Source organism: Puma concolor, chromosome F2 (assembly GCF_028749965.1).
Source record: "Puma concolor isolate L17-30 chromosome F2, mPumCon1.1.hap2, whole genome shotgun sequence".
Taxonomy (NCBI): domain Eukaryota; kingdom Metazoa; phylum Chordata; class Mammalia; order Carnivora; family Felidae; genus Puma; species Puma concolor.
This window is the reverse complement of record NC_141684.1, coordinates 48815055-48837888: the sequence shown is the minus strand read 5'-3', so window position 1 is coordinate 48837888 and position 22834 is coordinate 48815055. Positions and strand designations below refer to the sequence as shown.

At 33.0% G+C, this 22834-nt stretch overlaps 1 protein-coding gene across 4 annotated transcripts in view; it reads left to right on the top strand.

The window, feature by feature from the left end:
* The window catches only part of CNBD1 (cyclic nucleotide binding domain containing 1), a 492838-nt gene that overhangs the window by 449153 nt on the left and 20851 nt on the right, over window positions 1-22834 (top strand). For 3 of the 4 annotated variants that reach the window (XR_015246579.1, XM_086695101.1, XM_086695102.1), the window contains exon 11: window positions 94-161. Coding sequence is in view for 3 of the 4 variants with exons in the window: in XM_086695101.1 (XP_086551227.1) it covers window positions 94-161 (68 nt within the window). In the remaining variant the exon portion in view is untranslated. Of the gene's footprint in view, window positions 1-93; window positions 162-8838; window positions 8907-22834 lie in introns of those variants that run through there. The other variant, XM_086695103.1, reaches the window with a different exon arrangement.

Genomic DNA, 22834 nt, shown 5'->3' with positions numbered 1-22834 from the left:
AATATTGATAAATATTAACAACTTTTCCACTCTTTGTTTATTTTTTTACTACTTTTGAGTACATTCTAAATATTTTCTTTGGTTTTCCTTTAGAATTAGACCCAGTGACCAAGCAACTTATGCTCCATACAGCTAAACCAACTTTTGGTCATCTGAAAGATGTAAGTAAAATTATCAACTTATAATAAATATCATTATCCATAGTAATTAAATGCAAGCATCTACTATATTTTAATGTTCGGTAGACTTGCTACTAAAATGACTGGAATATTATCCACTCTCTAGAAAATAATACAGTAGGATATTTACATGTATATGTATTTTAATGTTAGTTATGGTAATACTTTTGGTAACATAGAGATTTATAAAAGACTACACAAACTTTCATATATCAACAAAAATATACCATATAATTAGCCTTGCATAAGAGTTTCACCTATGTTTTCTTCTAGGAGTTTTACAATTTCAGATCTTATATTTAAGTCTGTAATTAATTTTGAGTTGATTTTTGTGTATGATGTAAGGGAAGGGTCCAGTTTCATTCTTTTGCATGCCTACTATATGTGACAACATGGATGAACCTCGAGGATATTCTGCTAAATGAAATAAATCAGTCACAGAAGGACAAATATTCCATGATTCCACTTATAGGACGTATGTAAATTAGACTCATGGAAGCAAAAAATAGAATTGTTGTTGTCAGGGGTTGGAAGCCAGAGAAATGGATAGTTGCCAATCAATGTATAAATAAAATCAATAATCAATAAAATCAATAATATAATAAAATTTCAGCTATGCAAGATTAATATGTTCTAGAGATATATTATACAACATTGTCACTATAGATAGCGATACTGTATTATTAATTAAAAATCTGTTAAAAGGATAATCTCATGTTAAGCATTTTTAGCCCAATAAAATAATTTTTTAAATTTCACATTTTTAAGAGCATACATTTAAACAGTTTTAGCATGTCCGTTTTATGTGACTAAAGTTTTGTAGTTGAAATAAATACACGTTATGCCAACTCTACAAAACTTATGTTTACAATATGCTATAGAATGAGTAGAGGAACATTATAAATTAGATCATGTGAGAATAGTTCAATTAGAATATTTGATAACTAATACAAGAAATGTGAAGAAACCCTTGAAAAACTTTATCATATAATGAAGAATCCATAACATTCCAAAGAGGTCTGGAGAAGACCAGATGGCCTGATGGTATTGTTCCACATGAAAAGGAGGCAGAATCCAAGTCCACATGCCTGGAAAGGGTGTTTGTAAAAGGTGGCAGGTTATGATGTATGATATGAGAAAAAGGTAGAGATGTCAAAAGAAAAGGAAACAGATTAACAGTTTAACCAAATAGGGTCTTGGAAGACCAGACATCCATAGATGGAATTTTTAAAAACTAACCTGATTATAGTGTGGTTCTCAGTGCTAGCTTTGCTCTCTGTCTCCCCACAAAACTCATTAGTGAAATCCACATGATTCACTCTGATATTTTCAGTGTTTTCTTATGGTTGAATTTGGACACATGTTGAGTCTTTCTTTGAGACTAATATGTGGTGAGCATAGAAGTCCCCCCAAAGGACAAAATCTGGGTTATGTTTTGAGAACTTAACTGGGATTTGTGATTAAGGTGCAGTTCTCATATGTATTTTTTATTAAATCATCATGATGAAAGTGAAACAAGAGTGTTTCCACACTATAGTTGCCAAATGGCACAAACCATGATGATAGTTGGCGTATGACTTCATAGGAGAGAAACATTATGAGTATTTGCAAAGTTTAATACTGAAGATTAAAATAAAGTGCTAAATTCATGTACCATTTCATGTATTGAGTGAGAGAATCAATAAATGATATTCTAAAGTCTTGAGCTAGTAATGAATATATAATTGAACTACAGAAGTTAACCAATTTCTTAATATCAAAATCTTTCCAAGATTCTAATAAGATATCCATGGCAGATGTTGTCTGTAGATGTAGAGTTTCTTGGAGAAAGTACTCTATTGGGTTATTTGGTCATCAACCAAGTATTAGAATGATTTTTTTGAGGTCAAAAGCTACCAGAAAAGAGAGAAATGTATGGGGAATGCAATGCCCATGACATCAGAAAAATATTTTGATTTGTGGTTAGAATATACCACTGAAATTCTCAGGAGTAAGAGGTATAAAGTAGAGAAATGAGAAAGATTACAAAATCATTTTCAAGACCAGTGCTAAGAATTACATAAGGTGGACATGTCTTTGTTTGGGGGGCAATATGTTATAAAGTGGAAAATAACCAGGATTAAGATGACAAGATTCTGATCATAAGTCAAAAAGGCAGGTAATAAAAGACTTCTACATATATGTTAGAACTCCAGAGACTTTGTAATAAGATTTGTGATAAGATGATGTGGAGAAAATGTTAGATTACCCAGAGGTAGTCACTTCAAGAGCAATTTATAAATAAGCCTTCGTGGAAAGACCTTGAATTCATTTAAAACGAAAAATTTACCCCTTCTATCTGTCTCTTAGTGAAGCTGATTCAGGAGGAAGAAGATTAGAGGTAATAATGCCCACCCTTAGTAGATAAAATGGAATCACTGACTTGAAACTTCTGTTATCAGTTCAAAGTGGGCCATTTGCAGATTACTCACATGTGGTTTAGCTGCCTGAGGTCATATGTACTAAAGAGAACAGGAAGAAATTGACCTTCAGAAACTTGCCCTGGGCACTGAAATTGCCCACTAATTTAATTCTGGCCTGGTGGTTGTCCTACACTGAGCTGATATGACCAAGAGGGACATGAAGAAGCAGATTTGGAAATAAAAACAATGGACTTCCCAAGACTAGGAAGTAGAAACATGAAGCCACACTCATTTTAGTTTTTTTAAGGGTAGAAACTATATTCTTGTCATAGAGAAATTAAGCTCATGAAATGAGAGCAGTTTGAAAGTAAGGCAGAGATACCAGAATTAGTAGCTAAAGTGGAAGAAGTACCCACCTAAAGATGTTTCTGTCAGGTGGGCTCTGACTCAGGATGAAATGTGATGAGGACTGAACTTCTGAGTTCACCTCTGTACCCCTTCCCCCTTTTATAGCACTAACTGCATATTCCGTGACCTTGAGATATACCTACTAACCTCTACTGGTCAAACTATAACTTTGCCTGACTCTACTGATAGGGACAACTCCAGAATTAAAAAGTGACTTTCTTCAAAGCAAGTCATCAGACTGGATCAGAAACACTACCCAGAAGAGAATATTGAGAAGGTCCTTTTATTCCTTAGTTGGGAGAGGAGTTTAAGGCAGTAGTCAGTGGAGCCCTGAGTATCACAAGTACATTCTGGTGTTGTCTTCTCCTTGAGATTTTTTGAGGTGGATGCAGATATTTTTTGTAGGAGAGGTATAAATGAGAAAGAGTATTTTATTCACAGGGTTATTGGAGATAAGTAGTGCTAGAAAGGACTGTCTAACTTGCTGGAACTGCCACCTGTGTGAGCAAAGATGTAATCTATGCATTCTGGGGATCTGAACATAATGGGGAATGTGATAAATCTGAGAAATAGGTATTTAAGAGGCAGCAGAAAGAGCAAATGGAACAAGGAGAAAATCCTAGGTTGGAAGTGTGGTCAGAGAGAGACTTAGAAGAAAATACACGTTTCTAATTAAACTTTTAAGTTGTTTGCAGTGTCAGGTTTGAAAGTAAAAGTTCTGTTTTCCCTCAGAATCTCCAATTGGTCACTAATGATTTTTATGTGATATTTTGCTTTTGTGTTCAGTAGAAAAAGGTGTCAAATTCAGCTTCAGGTTTAGGGACTGGGGCAAGAAGAGATGCTGAATACAAAGCCAGTCACATGTGTTAAACCATGTAGCATAAGAAAAGTAAAACACTCTTCTCCAATGTGTTAAGGTTCATGCAAGTATTCATTTTTAATTCTGTATTTGTCACTATGTTGTTTTCTGACAATTCTAAAGCTACTTCAAATTTTGCCTCCTTCAAGGGCATCTACTAGTGAAATTTACATGACTTGCTCTGGTGCTTTCAATGTTTTCTTATGACTGAATTTGGACACATGTTGAGTCTTTAAAAATAATGTGTGGTGAGGATAGAAGTGCCCAAAGAGGACAACATCTGGATTATATTTTGAGAACTTAACTGAGATTTGTGATTAAGGTGCAGCTCTCAGCTGCATTTTTTGGATTAAATCATTGTGATGAAAGTGAGACAAGAGTGTTTGCACAAGGTAGTCTTATTTTGTTAGCTAATTCCGGCAAAATCAAAATTAAAAGAGCAGAATATATATCTAAATAAAACACCTGTATCTTTTATGCACCTCATTCATCCTGATCAGCATTTTTTCACAGACCTACAATTATTTTGACTAGTTTGTAAAAATGAGGAGTTTCAGACACAGCTCAGTAGTGTCTGTATAATTATTGGATGTTTAAACAAAGCCAAATTCTTATGGCCTCAAAGAGCCAGCATTGAAATCCAGCCTGGATCTTATTCCCCACTCATCTGCTCAAACTCTCTCTAATTTTGTGTTTACTTTTAAAAACTCTATTGTTTTATCTTTCACAACTAATCTACAATCAATTTGGATATGGCTTCTGTGTATGATATGAATTTAAGGTCAAGTATTTTGTTTTGTTTTTGTTTTTTACATATGTCCAATTTTCCCTGCTTTATGTACTTAAAAGACCATCCTTTACTCATTGAACCACATTGCCATCGTTTTTATAAATCAGGTGATTATATATTTCTTTATGTATTCACTGTTATGTAATATAAATATATTTTTCTTTCCCCACACCAATGCGAGCATAGCTTAATTTTTGACGATTATATATAAATTCTGACCTTTTATAGAATATATCCTGCTGCTCTGTTTTTCTTCATGATTGCCTTCCCAATTCTCTTCCTCTCTGAATTTCCATTTAAATTTTACCATAAAATCAACTTATCAATATCCAGAAAATAACCTGCTGGGATTTAAAATTTTTCTATTTGTTGTTGCTTTTCAGGAGGTCTATTTTGATGTGCCAACCTTTGGCTTTGGTTTTATTTCTGTTTGTTCTGTTTAGGTCTTAGAGCTTTTTGAATCTACTGGTATATATCTTTCATTAGTTTTGGAAAATTCTCAGCCAGGATTTTTTTCCAAATAATGATTCTGCCCCATTTTTTTTCCTCTCCATTTCAGACTCCATTTAAATATATGTGAGAAATGTGTACTCTAGGTGTCCTTTATCCTACACATTTTCTATATATTTCTTTTTATCTCTGCCTCAGTGTATTTGCATACTTTTAATTCTTCTTCCTTCCACTCACCAATCCTATATTCTACTTTAATTTGCTGTTAAATCTAGCTGTTGAGCTCTTAACTTCCAAATCTAAGTATTTATCTAAAGGAAACAAAAAACCCCCACTAATTTGAAAAGATATATGCACCTCCGTATGTTCATTGCAGCATTATATGTAATAGCCAAGATATGGAACCAACCTTAGTGTCCATCGATGGATGAATGGGTAAAGAAATTGTGGTATATATAAACAATAGAATATTGTTTAGCTATTAAAAAAGAATGAAATCTTGCCATTTGTCACAAAATGAATGGACCTTGAGGGCATTATGCTAAGTGAAATAAGTCAGTCAGAAAAGGACAAATATTGAACTCTTTTATATGTGAAATCTAAAAAAAAACAATAATAAAGAAAAATAAAAAGCTCACAGAAACTGAAAACAGATTAATAGTTGCCAGAGGTGGGAAGTGGGTTGGGAGAAATAGGTATATTCGGTTTTTTTTGTTGTTGTTTAGTTTAAATAAATTGAATAAAAAACATACAGGTTTTTGGGGTGCCTGGGTGGCTCAGTTGGTTGAGCGACCAACTTTGGCTCAGGTCATGATCTCATGGTTTGTGAGTCTGAGCCCCGCATCCAGCTCTGTGCTGATAGCTCTGAGCCTGGAGCCTGCTTCTGAGTCTGCCTCTCTCTCTCTCTCTCTCTCTCTCTCTCTCTCTGCCCCTCCCCCACTCATGCTCTGTCTCTGTCTCAGAAATAAATAAACATTAAAAAAAATATAAAAGAAACATATAGGTTTCAATTATCAGATAGTAGCTACATTTCTTCATCGTTTCAGCCCATTTTTTCCACATTTTCTTGAACACATTAGTCAAAGTTTTGAGGTTTTTTTCTGTTTTTTTTTTTTTTTTTTTTTTTTTTTTTTTTTACTGTGGTAAGAACACTTAACATGAGATCTACCCTCTGAACAAATTTTTAAATGCTTACGTAATATTAACTATAGATGCAGAGTTGTATACGTCATCTCTAGAACTTACTCATTTGTGTAACTGATACTTTATACCTATTGAACAACAACTTCTTATTCCCTTCTCCCCACAGCCCCTAGAAACCACTATTCTACTCCCTGTTGCTATGAGTTGACTATTCAGATATTTCATATAGTTGGAATCAGGCAACATATGTCCTTCTATGACTGGTTGTTTCATTTAGCATAATATCCTCCAATTCATACATGTTGTTGCATATGGCAGAATTTCCTTCTTTTTTAAGGTGGAATAATATTCCATTGCATGTATATACCACATTTCTTTATCCAAGTGATGATGGACATTTAGGTTTTATCCATATATTGACTATTATGAATAATGCATCAATGGGCATGGGACTGAAGATATCACCTCTAGATCTTGATTTCAATTCTTTTGAATATATACCCATTAGTGGCATTGCTGGGTCATATAGTAGCTCTATTTTAATTTTTGAGGAACCTTCATATGTTTTTCATAGTGACTGCACCATTTTAGATTTCCACCAACAGTATACAAGGGTTCCAATTTCTCCATATTCTCACCAACAGTTATCTTTTGTTTTTTTAATAATAGCCATCATGACAAGTATGAGGTAATATCTTATTGTAGTTTTGATTTGCATTTCCCTGATGATTAGTGATGTTGAGCACCTTTTCATACATGCGTTGGCCATTTGTGTGTCCTCCTTGGAGGAATATCTATTCAAGTTGTTTGCCCATTTTTATCCATTATTTGTATTTTTTTTTCTATTGAATTGAAGGAGTTCCTACAGTATTTTGGATATTAACCACTATCAAATATATGGTTTGCCAATATTTTCTCCCATTTCATAGGTCATTTATTCATTTTGTTGATTGTTTCCTTCATTGTGCAGGAGCTTTTTGGTGTAATACAGTCCCACTTCTATATATTTGCTTTTGTTGCTTGTGCTTTGGGTGTCTCTTTCAAGAAGTCATTGCAGAGATTAATGTCATGAAGCTTTTCTCCTGTATTTTCTTCTATGATTTTATTGTTTTAAGCCTTAACTTTTAACTCTTTAATACACTTTGAGTTGATATTTACATATGGTGTAAGATAAAGGTCCAGTTTCATTCTTTTGCATGTGTATATCCAGTTTTCCTAACACCATTTGTTAAAGAAATGATTCTTTCTCCATTGCACATTCATGTCATTCTTGTTAAAAATCAGTCAATGGTATACATGTAGGTCTATTTGGGGCCTCTTTATTCTGTTCCATTGATCTATATGTCAGCTTTTATACTAGTAAGATACCATTTTAATTGCTATAGCTTTGTAATTTGATATCAAGAAGTATGATACCTCCAGCTTTGCTTTTTTTCTCTCAAGATTGCTTTGACTATTTTGGGATCTTTGTGGCTTCGTAGGAATTTTAAGATTGTTTTCTATTTCTGTAAAAAATATCATTGGGGTTTTTACAGGGATTGCACTGAGTCTGTAGACCACTTTGAGTAGTATGGCTATTTTAATAATATTAATTCTTCCAGTCCATGAATACAAGTTGTCTTTTCATTTAGTACTGACTTCTTTAATTTCTTTTGTCACTGTTTTACAGTTTCAGTGTATAAGTTTTTTATCTCCTTGGTTTGCTGCTATTGGAAATGGGATTGTTTTCTTAATTTCCTTTTCGAATAGCTGATTGTTAGCATATAGAAATGCAACTGATGTTGATTTTGTGCCCAGCAGCTTTAAAACCAGAGCAAAGACACTGTACGAAAACCACACCCCAATATCCTTGGAGGACACAGAATCAAAAATCTTCAACAAAATACTAGCAAACCAATTCAACAATACATTAAAAGTATGAGACCTCATTAACAAGTGGGATTTACCTCTGAACAAGAATGGTTGAACATAAATCAATTAATATGATATATCAAATTTATAGGATGACAGATAAAAATTGCATGATCATAGAAATATATACATAAAAAACATTTGACAAAATTCATTACCCTTTCATGATAAAAACTGTCAGTAAACTTGGTATAGTAGGAAGGTATCTCAACATAGTAAAGACCATACATTACAAGCCCACAGTTAATATACTCAGTGTCAACAAATCAAAAGTTTTTCCTCTAAGATCAGGACCAAGGCAAGGATGACCACCACACCACTTCTACTCAGCATAGTACCAGAAATCCTGGCCAAAACAATTAGGCAAGAAAAAGAAAGCTTCCAAATTGGAAAGAAAGAAGTAAAATAATCTGTTTGCAGATGGCAAACAGATGAGTTTATAAATGTAGGAAACGCTAAAGACCTAACAAAACAAAACTGTCAAAGTTATGTTAATGTCCTTATCTACCATAGCATCTGAATCATCTGTGCATCTAGACCATCAAGTTCTTTTTTTTTCCCCCCTTGGTCCTCTGTCACATTGTCTTGTTTATTGTCATGCCTGGTAATTTTCAATCTAATGCTGGATATTTTGTCAAAAAATTCATGGGACTTCACATGATATCCTCCTAGTGATAAGGTTCTTTGTTTCTTTAGTAGGAGGACAGAATGGGGTATTCAGAACTTAAAGCAACCAAGGAATTAAGGCTGCATCACAACTTCGGTAATAACACTCAAGTCTATTATTTCATTCTGGTCACTCACCAGTGTTTTTAGTGGAATTTGAAAACATCCTGTGGGCCCCTTCCCTAACAGTTTCTGAAATCTATTTTTGCCTCTCCAGGAATGATTGCTAAAAATTTAGGTTTTTTTTTTTCCGAATAGTTTTGGGCTAAGCATTTTAGGTTCTTGCCCTGCACAGCTTCAGGGATGACAGGGATAATTTACCATGTGTTTCAGGCTCATAAAGTCTTTAATTTTGTCACTATAAACACAAGAGACCACTAAAATCTCAGATGATTTCTCATTACTGAGAGCTAATAACTCTCTGTCTGGGCAAATTTCTCAAACAGAACCAGTAAATGACCCCAAAGTAACAATCGGCCCCACATTGAGAGCTCAATTCCAGATTACCAGATCTTTATGTCTTCATGGGATTTTCAGATACCTGAAGGCTTTTAAAAAATGATTTTTCACAGCTTTTCTAATTGTGCTCAATGGAATGATAGTCTACCACAAGGTAATCCACTTTACCCAGAAGTAGAAGTTCTGCATATATTTCTGCTGAAAAACATGATCAAAACATCTTTCCTTTTTGTTTTATTTCCATATTTAGGCTCTACCACTTTTCTCTGGCTTTCCATATGAGGGACTTGCCCACAGTACTTTTTTTTAACAACTATCTGGCAGTATTTTTTCCCCAATGAATGGTTCTAAGCTGTCTGTCATTCCCTAATATCTGAAATGTTCAGATAAAGTCTCCCTTGTACCACATGGTTTCCGCCACAGGAATACCTTTACTTAAGACAGTTAACTGTTCTATCTTTTAAACATTTCTATGTTAAGGTTTTTCCATGTGCATGAAATAGAGACTCCTTTTCTCTTGCTTTATTCTTTGTGGAAAGGCTAGACTTCAAGGAAGATACTTTGTGACCATGACTTAATAAATAAATGAGACTCATGCAGAACAATAGAAGTATGGTAGGTATATAAGTAATTGCTTACAGAATGTACAGAAAACATTGTAAATACAGAAAAACTAGAGAGACACTACTTTAAACTAGAGTTGACTCACACAAGTTGAAAAGAGAGCAAAAAGGAAGAGAGAGAATATTGAAAAACATTTAAAGCACTATGAATCAAGTTCAATATTAGATCAAACCAATAAATTTATTTATCCTCAGTATATAATGTCATATTTGGTAAGACATGTTAAGAAGAATAAAACTAGATATTTTTAAAATGGAAAAATATACTCAGGAGATACTTTGTAGCTTGTGAAAAGCCACTCTTTTGTTACTCTTGAAGCAAATCAGGTTTGTAATGGAGCAGAACAATTAGATTTAATTTAAAAATAAAATCCAGTATTTTACTCTAGCAATTGTGGTAGATGGGAAGGCAGAAGGAAAATTAAGAAGTTCTGTTTTATTTGGAACTTCTCTATTCCTTGGTTCATCTATCAGTGACTATGTTACTTCCTGAAATTTTCTGAAAATCTCTGTAAAAACACATATGTGTTGCACCAAAAAAAGAATAAATACTCTCTAGAAAACTCAATTTATAATGCTTGTTCCAGTGTCTACCATTTTACCTGACTGAAATTTTGTATTGCGTGTGCAATATTTCACTGAGTGGCTCATGACTGCAATGAGGAGCATAGCAGTGGACACACATGGCCACAAGAACACATGGAGTCCCGTCTGTGCTCCTGGCATTCTGCACTCACCAGAGTGGTTGATATTCTAAGAAAGGGAAGGCAGTATGATGGCAAAATGGAGGAGGCTTATAGGTGTAATGTTTCTTCATCCTACAATAATGTGGTATATGTGTCTTTTTTAATTTCTTTTTGAATTTGTCTCAGTGATCAGTCTGAACGGACTTAATTTTTAAAGTGAAGAAAAATTATTTTAGTTTTTGTAATATTTTCCCTATTTAATGCATTTAAAACAAATATATGAGTGTTAACTTGGCATACATAAGTGTCACCTATGGAACTTTTAAAACAACTATATTTGATTTGCTCTTTGCAATTTCTAATTCAGGATATTTGAAATGTATGTCAGACACCTGCATTTTTAAAAGTTTTATAAATGCTTGCACTCAGACTCCTTTCAAATTTAACTTGGCACTGATCCAAAAACATATTTTTAAACTTTGTTATTTGGTCCTGAAATAAAAACCAAACTACTTTGACTCTTACACCAATCCAAGTTATCTGTTAGGTGCATGTATTCCTCATCAGTGCTATTACTTTTCAAAATATGATGACAACCCTTTTTTAGTTCTACTAACTCTTAAAGCAATTGGTTTTGTATGGGACAATAAAATAAAATAAAATAGTAATATTACAAAAAGCTGTTAGGGAGAATAACATGGACGTGATTGTCACTTATTCTTACTCATTTGAGAATTGGTGATTGAGAATTTCCTAAACAATATTTCTGCTAGCCTTTTGCTCAGATCTAGAACTTTCAAAACTATCCTTATAAGTAAACAAACAATAAACCAATTTCAAGCCTTTCTACATATAAGCCACAGTATATAAAAATAATAAATTATTAAACTTTCTGTGTTGAAAGTGGTGTTGGATCTCCTACCCATGTTCCCATTTGTATACATGAGCACTCAAGTGTGCACACAGGACAGCTCCTAGGGCAAAATGAGAATATGAAGCTGACTGCTTTAGACAGTCTGTAGTGGATTGCAGGGTTAAGGGATATCATCTGATGATTGTGTCCATCCAAATTAGATTGCTTTGGCAATTAGATTGCTTGTGTCCTATGTCATACCATGGTCTAATTTGAGGATGTCATCACTAGAAATGTCAGAGCACTTCTGACTATACTATATTGTAAAAATGTAGGCATGGATGTAATTTCCAATATTCTTTTTATTAAGACACATTGGAAATGTTTTTTTGGTTATAGTGCCAGTAATAGGTCTTTTCCTGAATAAGTGTTTTGTTTTTATTTCAAGGATACTGTGACCCATTAAATGAATCATTGATCCTTCTTTGTGTTGACTACTAGAAAGCTTTGGGCTAAATTTGTGTCCTGTCTCTAGCAGATGTACAGGAACATTTGGTATGCTTTCAGTGTACTCATCTTACTTCTGACATCATCTCCTTTTCCTATCCTCATTTTCCCTCTGTCCCAATTTTCCCAGTCAGTCTTGATTTATTTTATTTTGTAGTTTTGCATACATTTTCATAAGAAAAATTTTAAGGTACATCTTTTAACAAGAAAAGAAAATAAGCTGAGTTCATAGTAATCATTATCACCTAGTGCCAAGCACCCAAATTAAATCATTTTACCTTTAATCAATATAATCAGAATGGTTTAATTTTGCATGACATTCTTTTGATTACTAGCATATTATTTTATTCATGGTTCAAATAAGACTGTAAAGCAATATATAAAGATGACCACTATTGTTACCAGAGAATCTTAGGGAGAGTTTTATTTTATTCATTTGCTTAATGAATTAATGTCTAATAAAACAGAATGGACAGAGGGAATAATTATAGTATTAATATAGTTCAGAAAATAGTTTTAATTAAATGAATAAAACCCAATCTATCCCTTTAGATACCTTCGGAATAGATGCAATAGGGTAGCATTTAATTTAATTAGACATTTGAAATGGTCAATTTATTCTATTACATTTCCAGTCCTAAACATTATGATTGCTATGGGTCATCCATACTATATGATACATGATTTTTAAATTTTAGTTTAGACTAAAATGTTCTGTAACATAAATATAAATAATGACTATAAACACAGTAATTTTTAAAGATCTAGTGTGACTACCTTATTTTATATTCCTACCAAATCAATTTTGGAAATAAAGTTTCAGAAGCAAAATGCAAATGTTATGTTGCAATATGAAAATTGCTCTGTTTCTAATTAGAACAAATGTTATGGGCTCTTAAAATTACTCTTGATTTAATGTGCTTACTTTCATGCATAATCATTGTGTGAAATCCTTCTGTTTGTAATCATAGTTTTCCAGAAGAAAAATTAATATAAAGGAAATTTCTAGAATTTGATAATTACTTCTGCTTTTGAAAAAGTTTTTCAAGTTTTCTTAAAACATTTCCCTTAATGGAACAACTATTTTTTCTTGCATAAATAATTTAAAAATAATGAAGATTATTTGACGTTCTCTATACTTTAATGGGAGTTTTAATTTTGAAACAAGAGAGTCATGCTTTTGCATCTGCAATTAAACTTTTGTTGTTGCCATTTCTCATGTGTATAGGGTGCAATATATTATTGCCATACAGATAGTGAATGCAAATTGGTCAATTTATGCCTGTTATTTGATGTGTAATTAATGTTGTCAGGCCATTCCTATTGCACCCTTAAGTAAATCATGTGCAGATCATTCAATCAGTATTTAACCAAATAACAGGAAAGTTTACTACAGTTGTAGTACTTAACATGTGTTGACAACTCCAGGGAGCTAATGACCCCCAAATGTCCACCATGATTGTCTTAACTCTATGTAATAGGAAATGAGAGTCACCATATGATCTATTTGTTTTTTCATCCCATAGACATAAATTGACAACTTAATATATGACACATGCTATTGTTAACTGCACTGACCTAATTCAATGATTATCATTTCTGATATATGATGATCTTCTGATGGCCATGGATTTATGTTCAGGACCAGAGGCTTTATTAATTCTAAGGAAAATTAAAATTATGATTTACAACTTAAGAATAGAATTTCTTACTCCTGTGGATTTTCTTCTTTACCTTGGAAGATTAATATTTTTCTTAATTTCTTAATTTCTAAGATTAATATTTAGAAGGTTTAACAAAATCTGAAGTCTTTCATTTTTTCAGATTTTGTTTCAAATTTGTGACGATTATTTAGCTATTTTTAGGTTTGTATTTAAGCTCACATGATTCAGGATTAAATTGCATAATGACTCTAAGGATATGCATATGAGAGATAGAGAGTTAAATAAGGAAAGAGAGAAAGAGTTTAAGAGAAAGGATGGTAGAGAATTTGCCAAGTTGACCTCACAAGGGAGATAGAGCAATAATGCAAGTTAACCAAGTAGCAATTATAGTAACTCTAAAAGGTGCACATAAAAATTAAAATACAATGTGATATGACCATTATTTGTTTCACTTTGTTATTCTCATTTCCTCATAGCTTTTTATAATGAGGTATAATATGCATATAGTAAAAGTGAACAATTCTTAGGTATAGATAACGATAACCATGTAACCACTGCAAGGTTCACAAGTGAACATTTTACAAAACTAAATAGTACAGTTACATTGGAGAAGAAAACAATAATTAAAAATAACACCAAACCAACAGTGAGCTTGTAATTTATTTTACCCTTGATTATTTTCAAGTCGGGCTAGCCCTGTGAGTACAGCCTCAGAAGTACAAGGCAGAATGGAGTAACTAGTTTCCCAGCCTTCTGGCCAGGGAAGTGGAAAGGGGACCACAAGGAACTGGAAAGTACTGGAAACAATAATAAGATGAAGGAGTTCATGAAAGTGAGTCTGTAAATTTGTTAAAAAAAAAAAAATCCTGAGTTTACACCTGAGCTGCATATATGCAGATGTATTCCTAATTAGCATTTAAAAAGACTGTACTAAGCAAGAGATAGACCACCACCCACACTGGCCATGAGTGGCACATACTGGGGACAAATCTGAAAAGCACTTCAACGTCCTTAAAAACTTAACTGACAGTGCCACAGCCCACAAAAGATGTGTTGCAATTTACAGCCTGAACCTAACCTGGCCTATTGCCTGCTTACACAAAAACAGCATTTTTCTCAATAGGATTAAAACAAAACACACGCTCACACACATATATAATAATATAATATAATATAAAATATAATATATATAATTTTGTTGAAAAAATATATATAATTTTTTGAACATTATCCTGCCGTCTGTGGATAATGACAGATTTCTTTAACCTTCTTTAACCTCCTTAAATTTTAAAATTTATTTTCTTGACACATTACACTATATAGAATAGCTTCAGTGTTTTGTCATGTTTACTACTACACGTTTACATGTATATACTCTGTCAGATCAAGGTAATCTGCAGTTCTGGTTTGCTAAGGGTATTTAATAACAACTAGTATTTAATTTTTTTTTTCAACGTTTATTTATTTTTGGGACAGAGAGAGACAGAGCATGAACGGGGGAGGGGCAGAGAGAGAGGGAGACACAGAATCAGAAACAGGTTCCAGGCTCTGAGCCATCAGCCCAGAGCCTGACGCGGGGCTCGAACTCCCGGACCGTGAGATCGTGACCTGGCTGAAGTCGGAGGCTTAACCGACTGCGCCACCCAGGCGCCCCATTAATTTTAACAAATGTTTGTTCTACATCCATTGAGAGGTTATGAGGATATTAAAATTTGTCTTTATTCTTTTATAATATGATGTCACTTATTCAGTCAATATTGTCCTACTAAAATAAAACCAAGTTGGTATTATTTTGTTATAATAATAAGTTGGGTACAGTAATTTCTTATTTAAACTTTTGGTATCTGTTCTCCAAAAAAATAAAAATAAAAACAGAACTATGTAAGATGATTGATGTGTTAATTACCTTAATGAACTTAATTGCAGCAGTGATTTCACAATGTGTATGCATATCAAGTCATCATTTTGCAAACTTTACACATTTATGGTTTTTCAGTTATACCTCAAAAAATGGTAAAAAGTAAACCAAAGAAAATACCATTGAAACCATTAAATATTTAGGTACACTGAAAACTAAAAATAATTGTTGAAAAAAACCAAAGAAGACAAGCAAATGTAGAGGTATACCATGTTCATGGATTGAAAGACTCAAAATTGCTGACATGATAGTCATTCCCATTTGATCTATACTTAAATACAGTTATAATACAAATTCCAGAATGCTGTTCTCTAGAAATTGAAAATTTGATTATAAAATTTATATGTAAAATGCAAAGTACACAGAAGAGTCAAAACATTTAGAAATATGTGAAAATATTTAAAATAGATATGCATAATTTTGGAACAGATTAACCAGATATCAAGACATACTATTCAGCTATACTGAGCAGATGATAATTATATACTGAATCAACAAAACAGAACATACAATATAGGAGTAGACCCATGTATATATGGTCGATAAAGTTGACAAGATATTTTAATGAAGAAAGAGTAAACTTTTCAATACATTGTGCTGCAAATATTGAATATAGATATGAAAAAATATAAACCTCATTCCTTACCCCACCTCATGGACATAATTTAACTAACAAATGTCAAGAGTACAAATATGAGGAAAAAATATTTGCAATTTGGACTAGACAAAGATTTGTTAGAGACAGAAAACATGAGTCATATAAAAAAATAAAGTGATAAAATGAACCATAAAGTTAAAAATTTCTACTCTTCTAAAATTAGATAATTGTGGTGGTTGTAAAACTCTCTGATTATAAGAAAAAACACTAAACTGTACATTTTCAAAGTATAAATTTTATGGTATGCATATATATCTTAATAAAAATACTATAAAAAGGCATGATTAATAAAACAGTACAACCCGTACTAGGAGAACATATTTGTAAAATATATATGTGACAAAGGATACAGAATATAAAAACACCTCTTACAAAGGAAAAAACGAAGGCAAAGTATTAAAACATTGTCAAACTGTAGACACGCACTTCACAAAACATGACACAAATAGTCAAAAAGCACATGAAAAAATGCTCCACCTAATTAGACTTCAAAATAATATATAACTCTAATAAAATATCACTCCATGTGTAATGAATTAAAAAGATTGACAATACTAAGAATTAGATAGGATATAAAACTATTAGAACTTTCATACATAGTTGATAGGAATGAATTATGATAAAACCTCTTTGAAAAGCAGCTTGACAAAATTATAGAGGTTCATAATGATGTTATTTTCTTCCAGAAAGATTTTTTTTTCTAGTTAGCAGAAGATTATGGGAAGACCACTTTGATTTAAACATAATTGGTCTATAGACCTCTGGTGTCTTATTTCAAAGCCTGGGGTTCTATGAAAAGTATCTTCTTCCTGGAGCTATCTGTTCTACAGATATAGTCTAAAAATGGTTCCTCGCATGAAGAATAAGATTATTAAAGTTCTAGTCCTTTCCTTTAAGGGACTCAGAATTACACACAGAGTTGAATGTAACTGAATTATATTAATACCTATAATAGCAAAATTGGTTGGTTTTATGACAGTTGGAGAGATATTATGGAGTCACTTACATACTGATGTTTTCAGTGTTCTCTACTTTAGATTCTGAAACTTAAAAATGTTTATCTTCTCAAACTCTGTTGCAGCTAGAGTGTTCATGTCACCCAGTTAAGCATTTAGAGGGATTTTCTGCAGATGGCTTCACACCTAAAGAAATAGACACAACTCACTAGCAATATGTTTTTGACCTTTCTCATTGTTCTAGTGTGGAACACAGGCTGTGAGAAAAGAAACGGCCATTTTCACTGTCATGGTGCACACAAACAGGTGTTGTAGCAAAAAATTAGAAAGAGCTTGCTTCATTGAGTGCATCAATAAATTGAGCAGCCTGTTCACAGATTTGCATATCATTAATCCAACCAATCTGTGACTTCTTCAAGCCATCATAGTAGAATTAGAATGTATGCTTATCAAAAATAATGAGACAAGGAAAAGGAATAGTTAATTTTGCAGGTAGAAATTATGAAGCATAGATGGAATGATTCTACATGAAACATTTTATCTAAGCTTTAAAGAATCAACAGAATTTTCCAGATGTAGATAGTAGGAAGTGGTAAGATGATCCTTACTTTGAGCACCACATAAATCATTAAGTTAGTAAGGAAAACACAAGGTTCAAAAGAGAGAATATGATGGATATTTATAGCAGAGGGGTCTGAGAAGTTATTTGGTGTCATATTTTGTAAGTGACTTAATTTTTATATAGCCAGATCTTCTCCTAGCATCACTAGCATTCCACTGAGATTTTTATGTAGGAAGGTAGGCAGTCTATATTTCATAAATATTCCTCATGTAGAAAATAGATTGAGGATATAAGTCTAGGAAGGGTTCAGTGTTGGTTATATATCCCAGGTATTCTTATTTCAGTGACTTCCATACATGTATATTGAATGATGTAATAAAAATGTAATTTCTCAGTGATGAAATTCAAATATAATTGATGAACCTCCATATGACATTGGCCTTTGATATTTTTAGAGGGATATCTATACCTACATACAGTCACAGAGAGTAAAATCAACAAGAGTGCTCCTATTAAGAGTCCTAAGACTTGTAGTCTGTTGAACTTTTTTTTTTCTATTGACCTGACAGAATCCAGTTCATTGAACTTCTGGGCACAAAGCAAGGGACATCTGTTCAGTTAAGCTTTTCTTAATTGATATGTTAATTAAAAATGACTTTCAGCTTTTTTGCATTTTGTTTATTTTTCATGATACATATGCCCTGTGGCATTTCACAATGGGCGTTGTCTTAAAAATCTCAAATACAAATAAACAAAGCAAGCTATTCATTATTGCTTCCAGACCTAAAGTTATACATGATGTAAGTCTAAGTGCTTTCTTTCACCTTTCTCTGGCCAGAATATTCTGGGATTTCCTCCAGGATAAAGATCAGCTCAGTGCAATTCATGCATCTGTCACATCTGGACTATCTCAATGTAGCCTTGCCAATGTGTACAGAGGCAGTGCAAAATTTGCTGTTTTCATAAAGTACAACAGCCTGTTTATATTTTGCAGCCAAAAGCACAAGTATATTACCAAATCCCCTACTTTCTAATGTAGATTCTCAACCATTATTTTTATTATTCATACTAACACCAATCACAAAATAATCAGAACAATTTTACACTAAGTTAGAAACCACTCAACATCTCTGTAAAAAGTAGGAGAAAAGAGATCCTCAGTCCATCTTTTTAATCATGGCTTTTAGAAAGATATGATATATTATTTGTGAGAAGACATAACAAAGCTATAAATAATAACAATAGAATGCAGAACAACAGCAATACCCATCTAAATACGTACAAAACATGTTGGGAGTTTTTCCTCTGATTTATTTTCATATGCAGCGAACAGAGGGGTTATCCATTTCTGAAGATGCTAAAAGTTAGTGGAAGGAGGAACTGAGCTTAGATAGTTATATATATACTGGGCAATAAGGTGTTGAAAAAAATAAAGAGAAAAAAAGAAAACAAGAAAAAAAGATATTATATTTTATAGACGTAGATACATATAGATGATATAGATATAGATTATAGATATAGATATAGATAGATATAGATAGATGATATAGATGTAGATTAGATATGTAATGTTTTCCAAAAGGGTTACACTTTTACACTTCAAGATTAAACACAATGCTTAACGTTTCAACATGGACAAATACATACTAGAGCCCATATGATATTTGTGGGTAATAATGTACACCAATCTGAAAAATGAAATTTAACATTAACAAAGGAACCAACATGATGTGTTTAACATATAATTATGTTACAGTTCTTACCATTGATATAAAGCAAATTTGATTTTGCTAATTCACGTAATTATCATTTCAAGCCCTGTTTTGTTATTATAATCAGACATTATAAAAATAGTCAAATACAGAGTGAGTTATTACAATTAATTTCCCTACACGCCTAAGAATGATAAAACTAGATAATCTGTGGTTATCACAAGCATTAACTTTCTCCTAAAGAGATAAATCATACATGTGCCTCACCTTTAATGATAGGAATTAATAATATCAAAATACTCATGCAAAGATACTGTTTCATTTTATTTTAAGAAGGAAACAAATAACACTGAGCTGAGCTTTCTTTTCCAAAAGATACTAGAGCTATCTTTTTGATTTTCAATTCTCTTTGATTTTAAATTGCTATGGTTGAGTAGTAATAATAGTTGACACAGAGCATTTACTATATGCTTTACATTTAATAACCTAAATCCTTACATCAATTCTATGAGGTAGCTGCTATTATTATCTGTTTTGAGATAAGGAAATTGAGGTACAAGGAAGTTGGATTAATTTCCCCAGACATTGGGTTAATAAGGCCCATGACTGAAAATTGAACCCAGGCTATCTGTCTCTAGTGCCCATGCTCTTAACCATTGTATGTACTGTATCTTGAGTAATCCATTCTAGAAATGTCATCTTTCATATTAATATTTTATACTCTAGAAATTATAGGCAAAACTTTATTGATATACATTTTCATTTAAATATGATACAATTATGTTTTATTTAATCTAGATATTGGATATATATCTTTATGAATTATTTTTAAAATGTTAACCAATGTGCAATTGACAAATTTGATTTCCTTTTAGCTTCTTTCTTTACTGCTTATATGAGAGTACAGTCAAATATGTATAAACGTGTGTTTTTATCAAATTTTATTTAATGGTTTCAGGATAGCCTTAAAATCTGTACTGTCATCTTTGAAATTCTTTTGCCTATAAAATACCATTCATCGAAATTTTGTAAATAACCAAAATAAATCTGGAGCTTAATTCCTACACCATTTAAAATAAAGTCAGTAAAAAGAAAACATTCACATCAATTTAATTAAGTGTGAAATAGTGTGTATGCCAATATCCCATCATTGCCCTGATAACTATTGACTACCAAGACATTCAATATCTCATCTATCATTAGTTTTTGACAAAATAGTCTTCATAATTTAGGCCTCACTGGTTTTTCAACTTAGTCCTGAATTTATTGAATTTGAAATTTAGTGGTCTTTGGCAGGCCTTTGGTAACAAATGGTACCTTAGGGCATGATGCATTCAAGACACTCCATCACACATTCAAATTATATAAGGTGAATATTATTCTGTTTTCACTCGTTTTTTTTTTTTAATTTTTTTTTAACGTTTATTTATTTTTTTGGGACAGAGAGAGACAGAGCATGAACGGGGGAGGGGCAGAGAGAGAGGGAGACACAGAATCAGAAACAGGCTCCAGGCTCTGAGCCATCAGCCCAGAGCCCGACGCGGGGCTCGAACTCACGGACCGCGAGATCGTGACCTGGCTGAAGTCGGACGCTTAACCGACTGCGCCACCCAGGCGCCCCTGTTTTCACTCGTTTTAAAAGCTAGCAGAGGTCTGGGACTGCCTTGGAAATTCACTGAATGTTAAACTGCAATTTTGATTCTCTGATGAAAGGGGTTTGACTCATGGAAAAATTATCACTTTACCTATGACATTTTATTCCATGTCATCTCATATTTGCAGTGACTTCTACTACTTGAACTGAGGTATTCAATTTTATCCATTTTTATGGAACATACACTCCCCTGCTCATCATCTTGTGGCATTCCATTCATGTGCTGAATGGTGATCTAGCATCCTAGATCCAATATTGTAATTACAGACATAGTGTTGGTAATTGACTAATGACTCAATTTATCTATAACAGATCCATTTGATAAAATTGACGGTAAATCTTAGAAGTGAAGATAACAAGAACTTCACAAGTGAATGGTGCTTATTTCTTTAGTAATAAAGAAATTCAGTTAGCAATAAAGCTGATACTTACCTTATGTTGCCTTCATTTATTTATCTCTTGCATTTTTGAATATTTAAAACACTTATGCCCTGCATCCCCAACCAGCTTGTACATTTTTAAACTAAGAGAGAAATACTTTTTATTTCAGATCTCCCACAACAGCACTCAACTCTTTAAGGTAGATAAATCAATATTTTTAAGTGATTGATTGAAAGCAAAAATATGCAGTCAGTTAATATTTCCACTTAAAACAAGTGAAATGTATTAGGGAATCCAGTCCAAATCACATTTTGCTGATGATTTCCTATATGTTTTAACAAGAATGACCTTCCCTCCAAGCTCAGAATTTCCTTATTCGATGATACATAGTCCAGGCTCCTTTATGAATTTTGCTCTGAGAACCTTTCCAGCAATGACAGATGAACATCAATGCTCAGGAATTTTGTGTACTATTGCTCACAGATCATATTCATTCAGTGATAATAGATGATTTAGAAAGTCTTGGATACATTTGGATAATACAACCTCTAAACTCCTTCTAATTCTAAAACCCATTCATTCATATCCATGGCTTTTAGATTGAGTCCAAGTGACTTGGCTAATACAAGCCCATCCATTATTCATTCCCTGCTGACTTCTCTAGGGTCCTCTTCTGCCATTTACTCTTCTTTACTTTATGCCTACCAATGTCAAATTGCTTTATTTTTTTTCAACGTTTATTTTTATTTTTGGGACAGAGAGAGACAGAGCATGAACGGGGGGGGGGGGGGCAGAGATAGAGGGAGACACAGAATCGGAAACAGGCTCCAGGCTCTGAGCCATCAGCCCAGAGCCCGACGCGGGGCTCGAACCCACGGACCGTGAGATCGTGACCTGGCTGAAGTCGGACGCTTAACCGACTGCGCCACCCAGGCGCCCCTGTCAAATTGCTTTAAATTTCCTAAATGCACCATCTTATTTTAAACCTCTGTGCCTTTGCCTGTTGTATTCTTCTCTTACAAACCTGGTAAGTAAGTTCACCTTTCAAATCCAGTCCATGGGAAACTTCCTCTCTGAAGCCTTTCCCAAAACTGCACACCTTCTGGGAATGTTCATGCCTCCCTTCCTTGTTTTATATTGCATTTGGACCTTACACATCATTTAATTTCATTTCTCAATCATTTAAAATTACCTCTCTCTTATACTAAAATATAGGCTGTTTAAGTGCAGAAGCAGTGTCTTCCTGTTTCTGCCTTTAACCTCTGTTACAGTGTTAGCATGAAATGAACATAAGAGTCCACCTTGTCCAACTGTTATATTTTGTAAATAGAGACTGATTGCTATAAATGTTAAAATTTCATTTTTGTATCTAAAAAGTTAATTGATGTTTTAT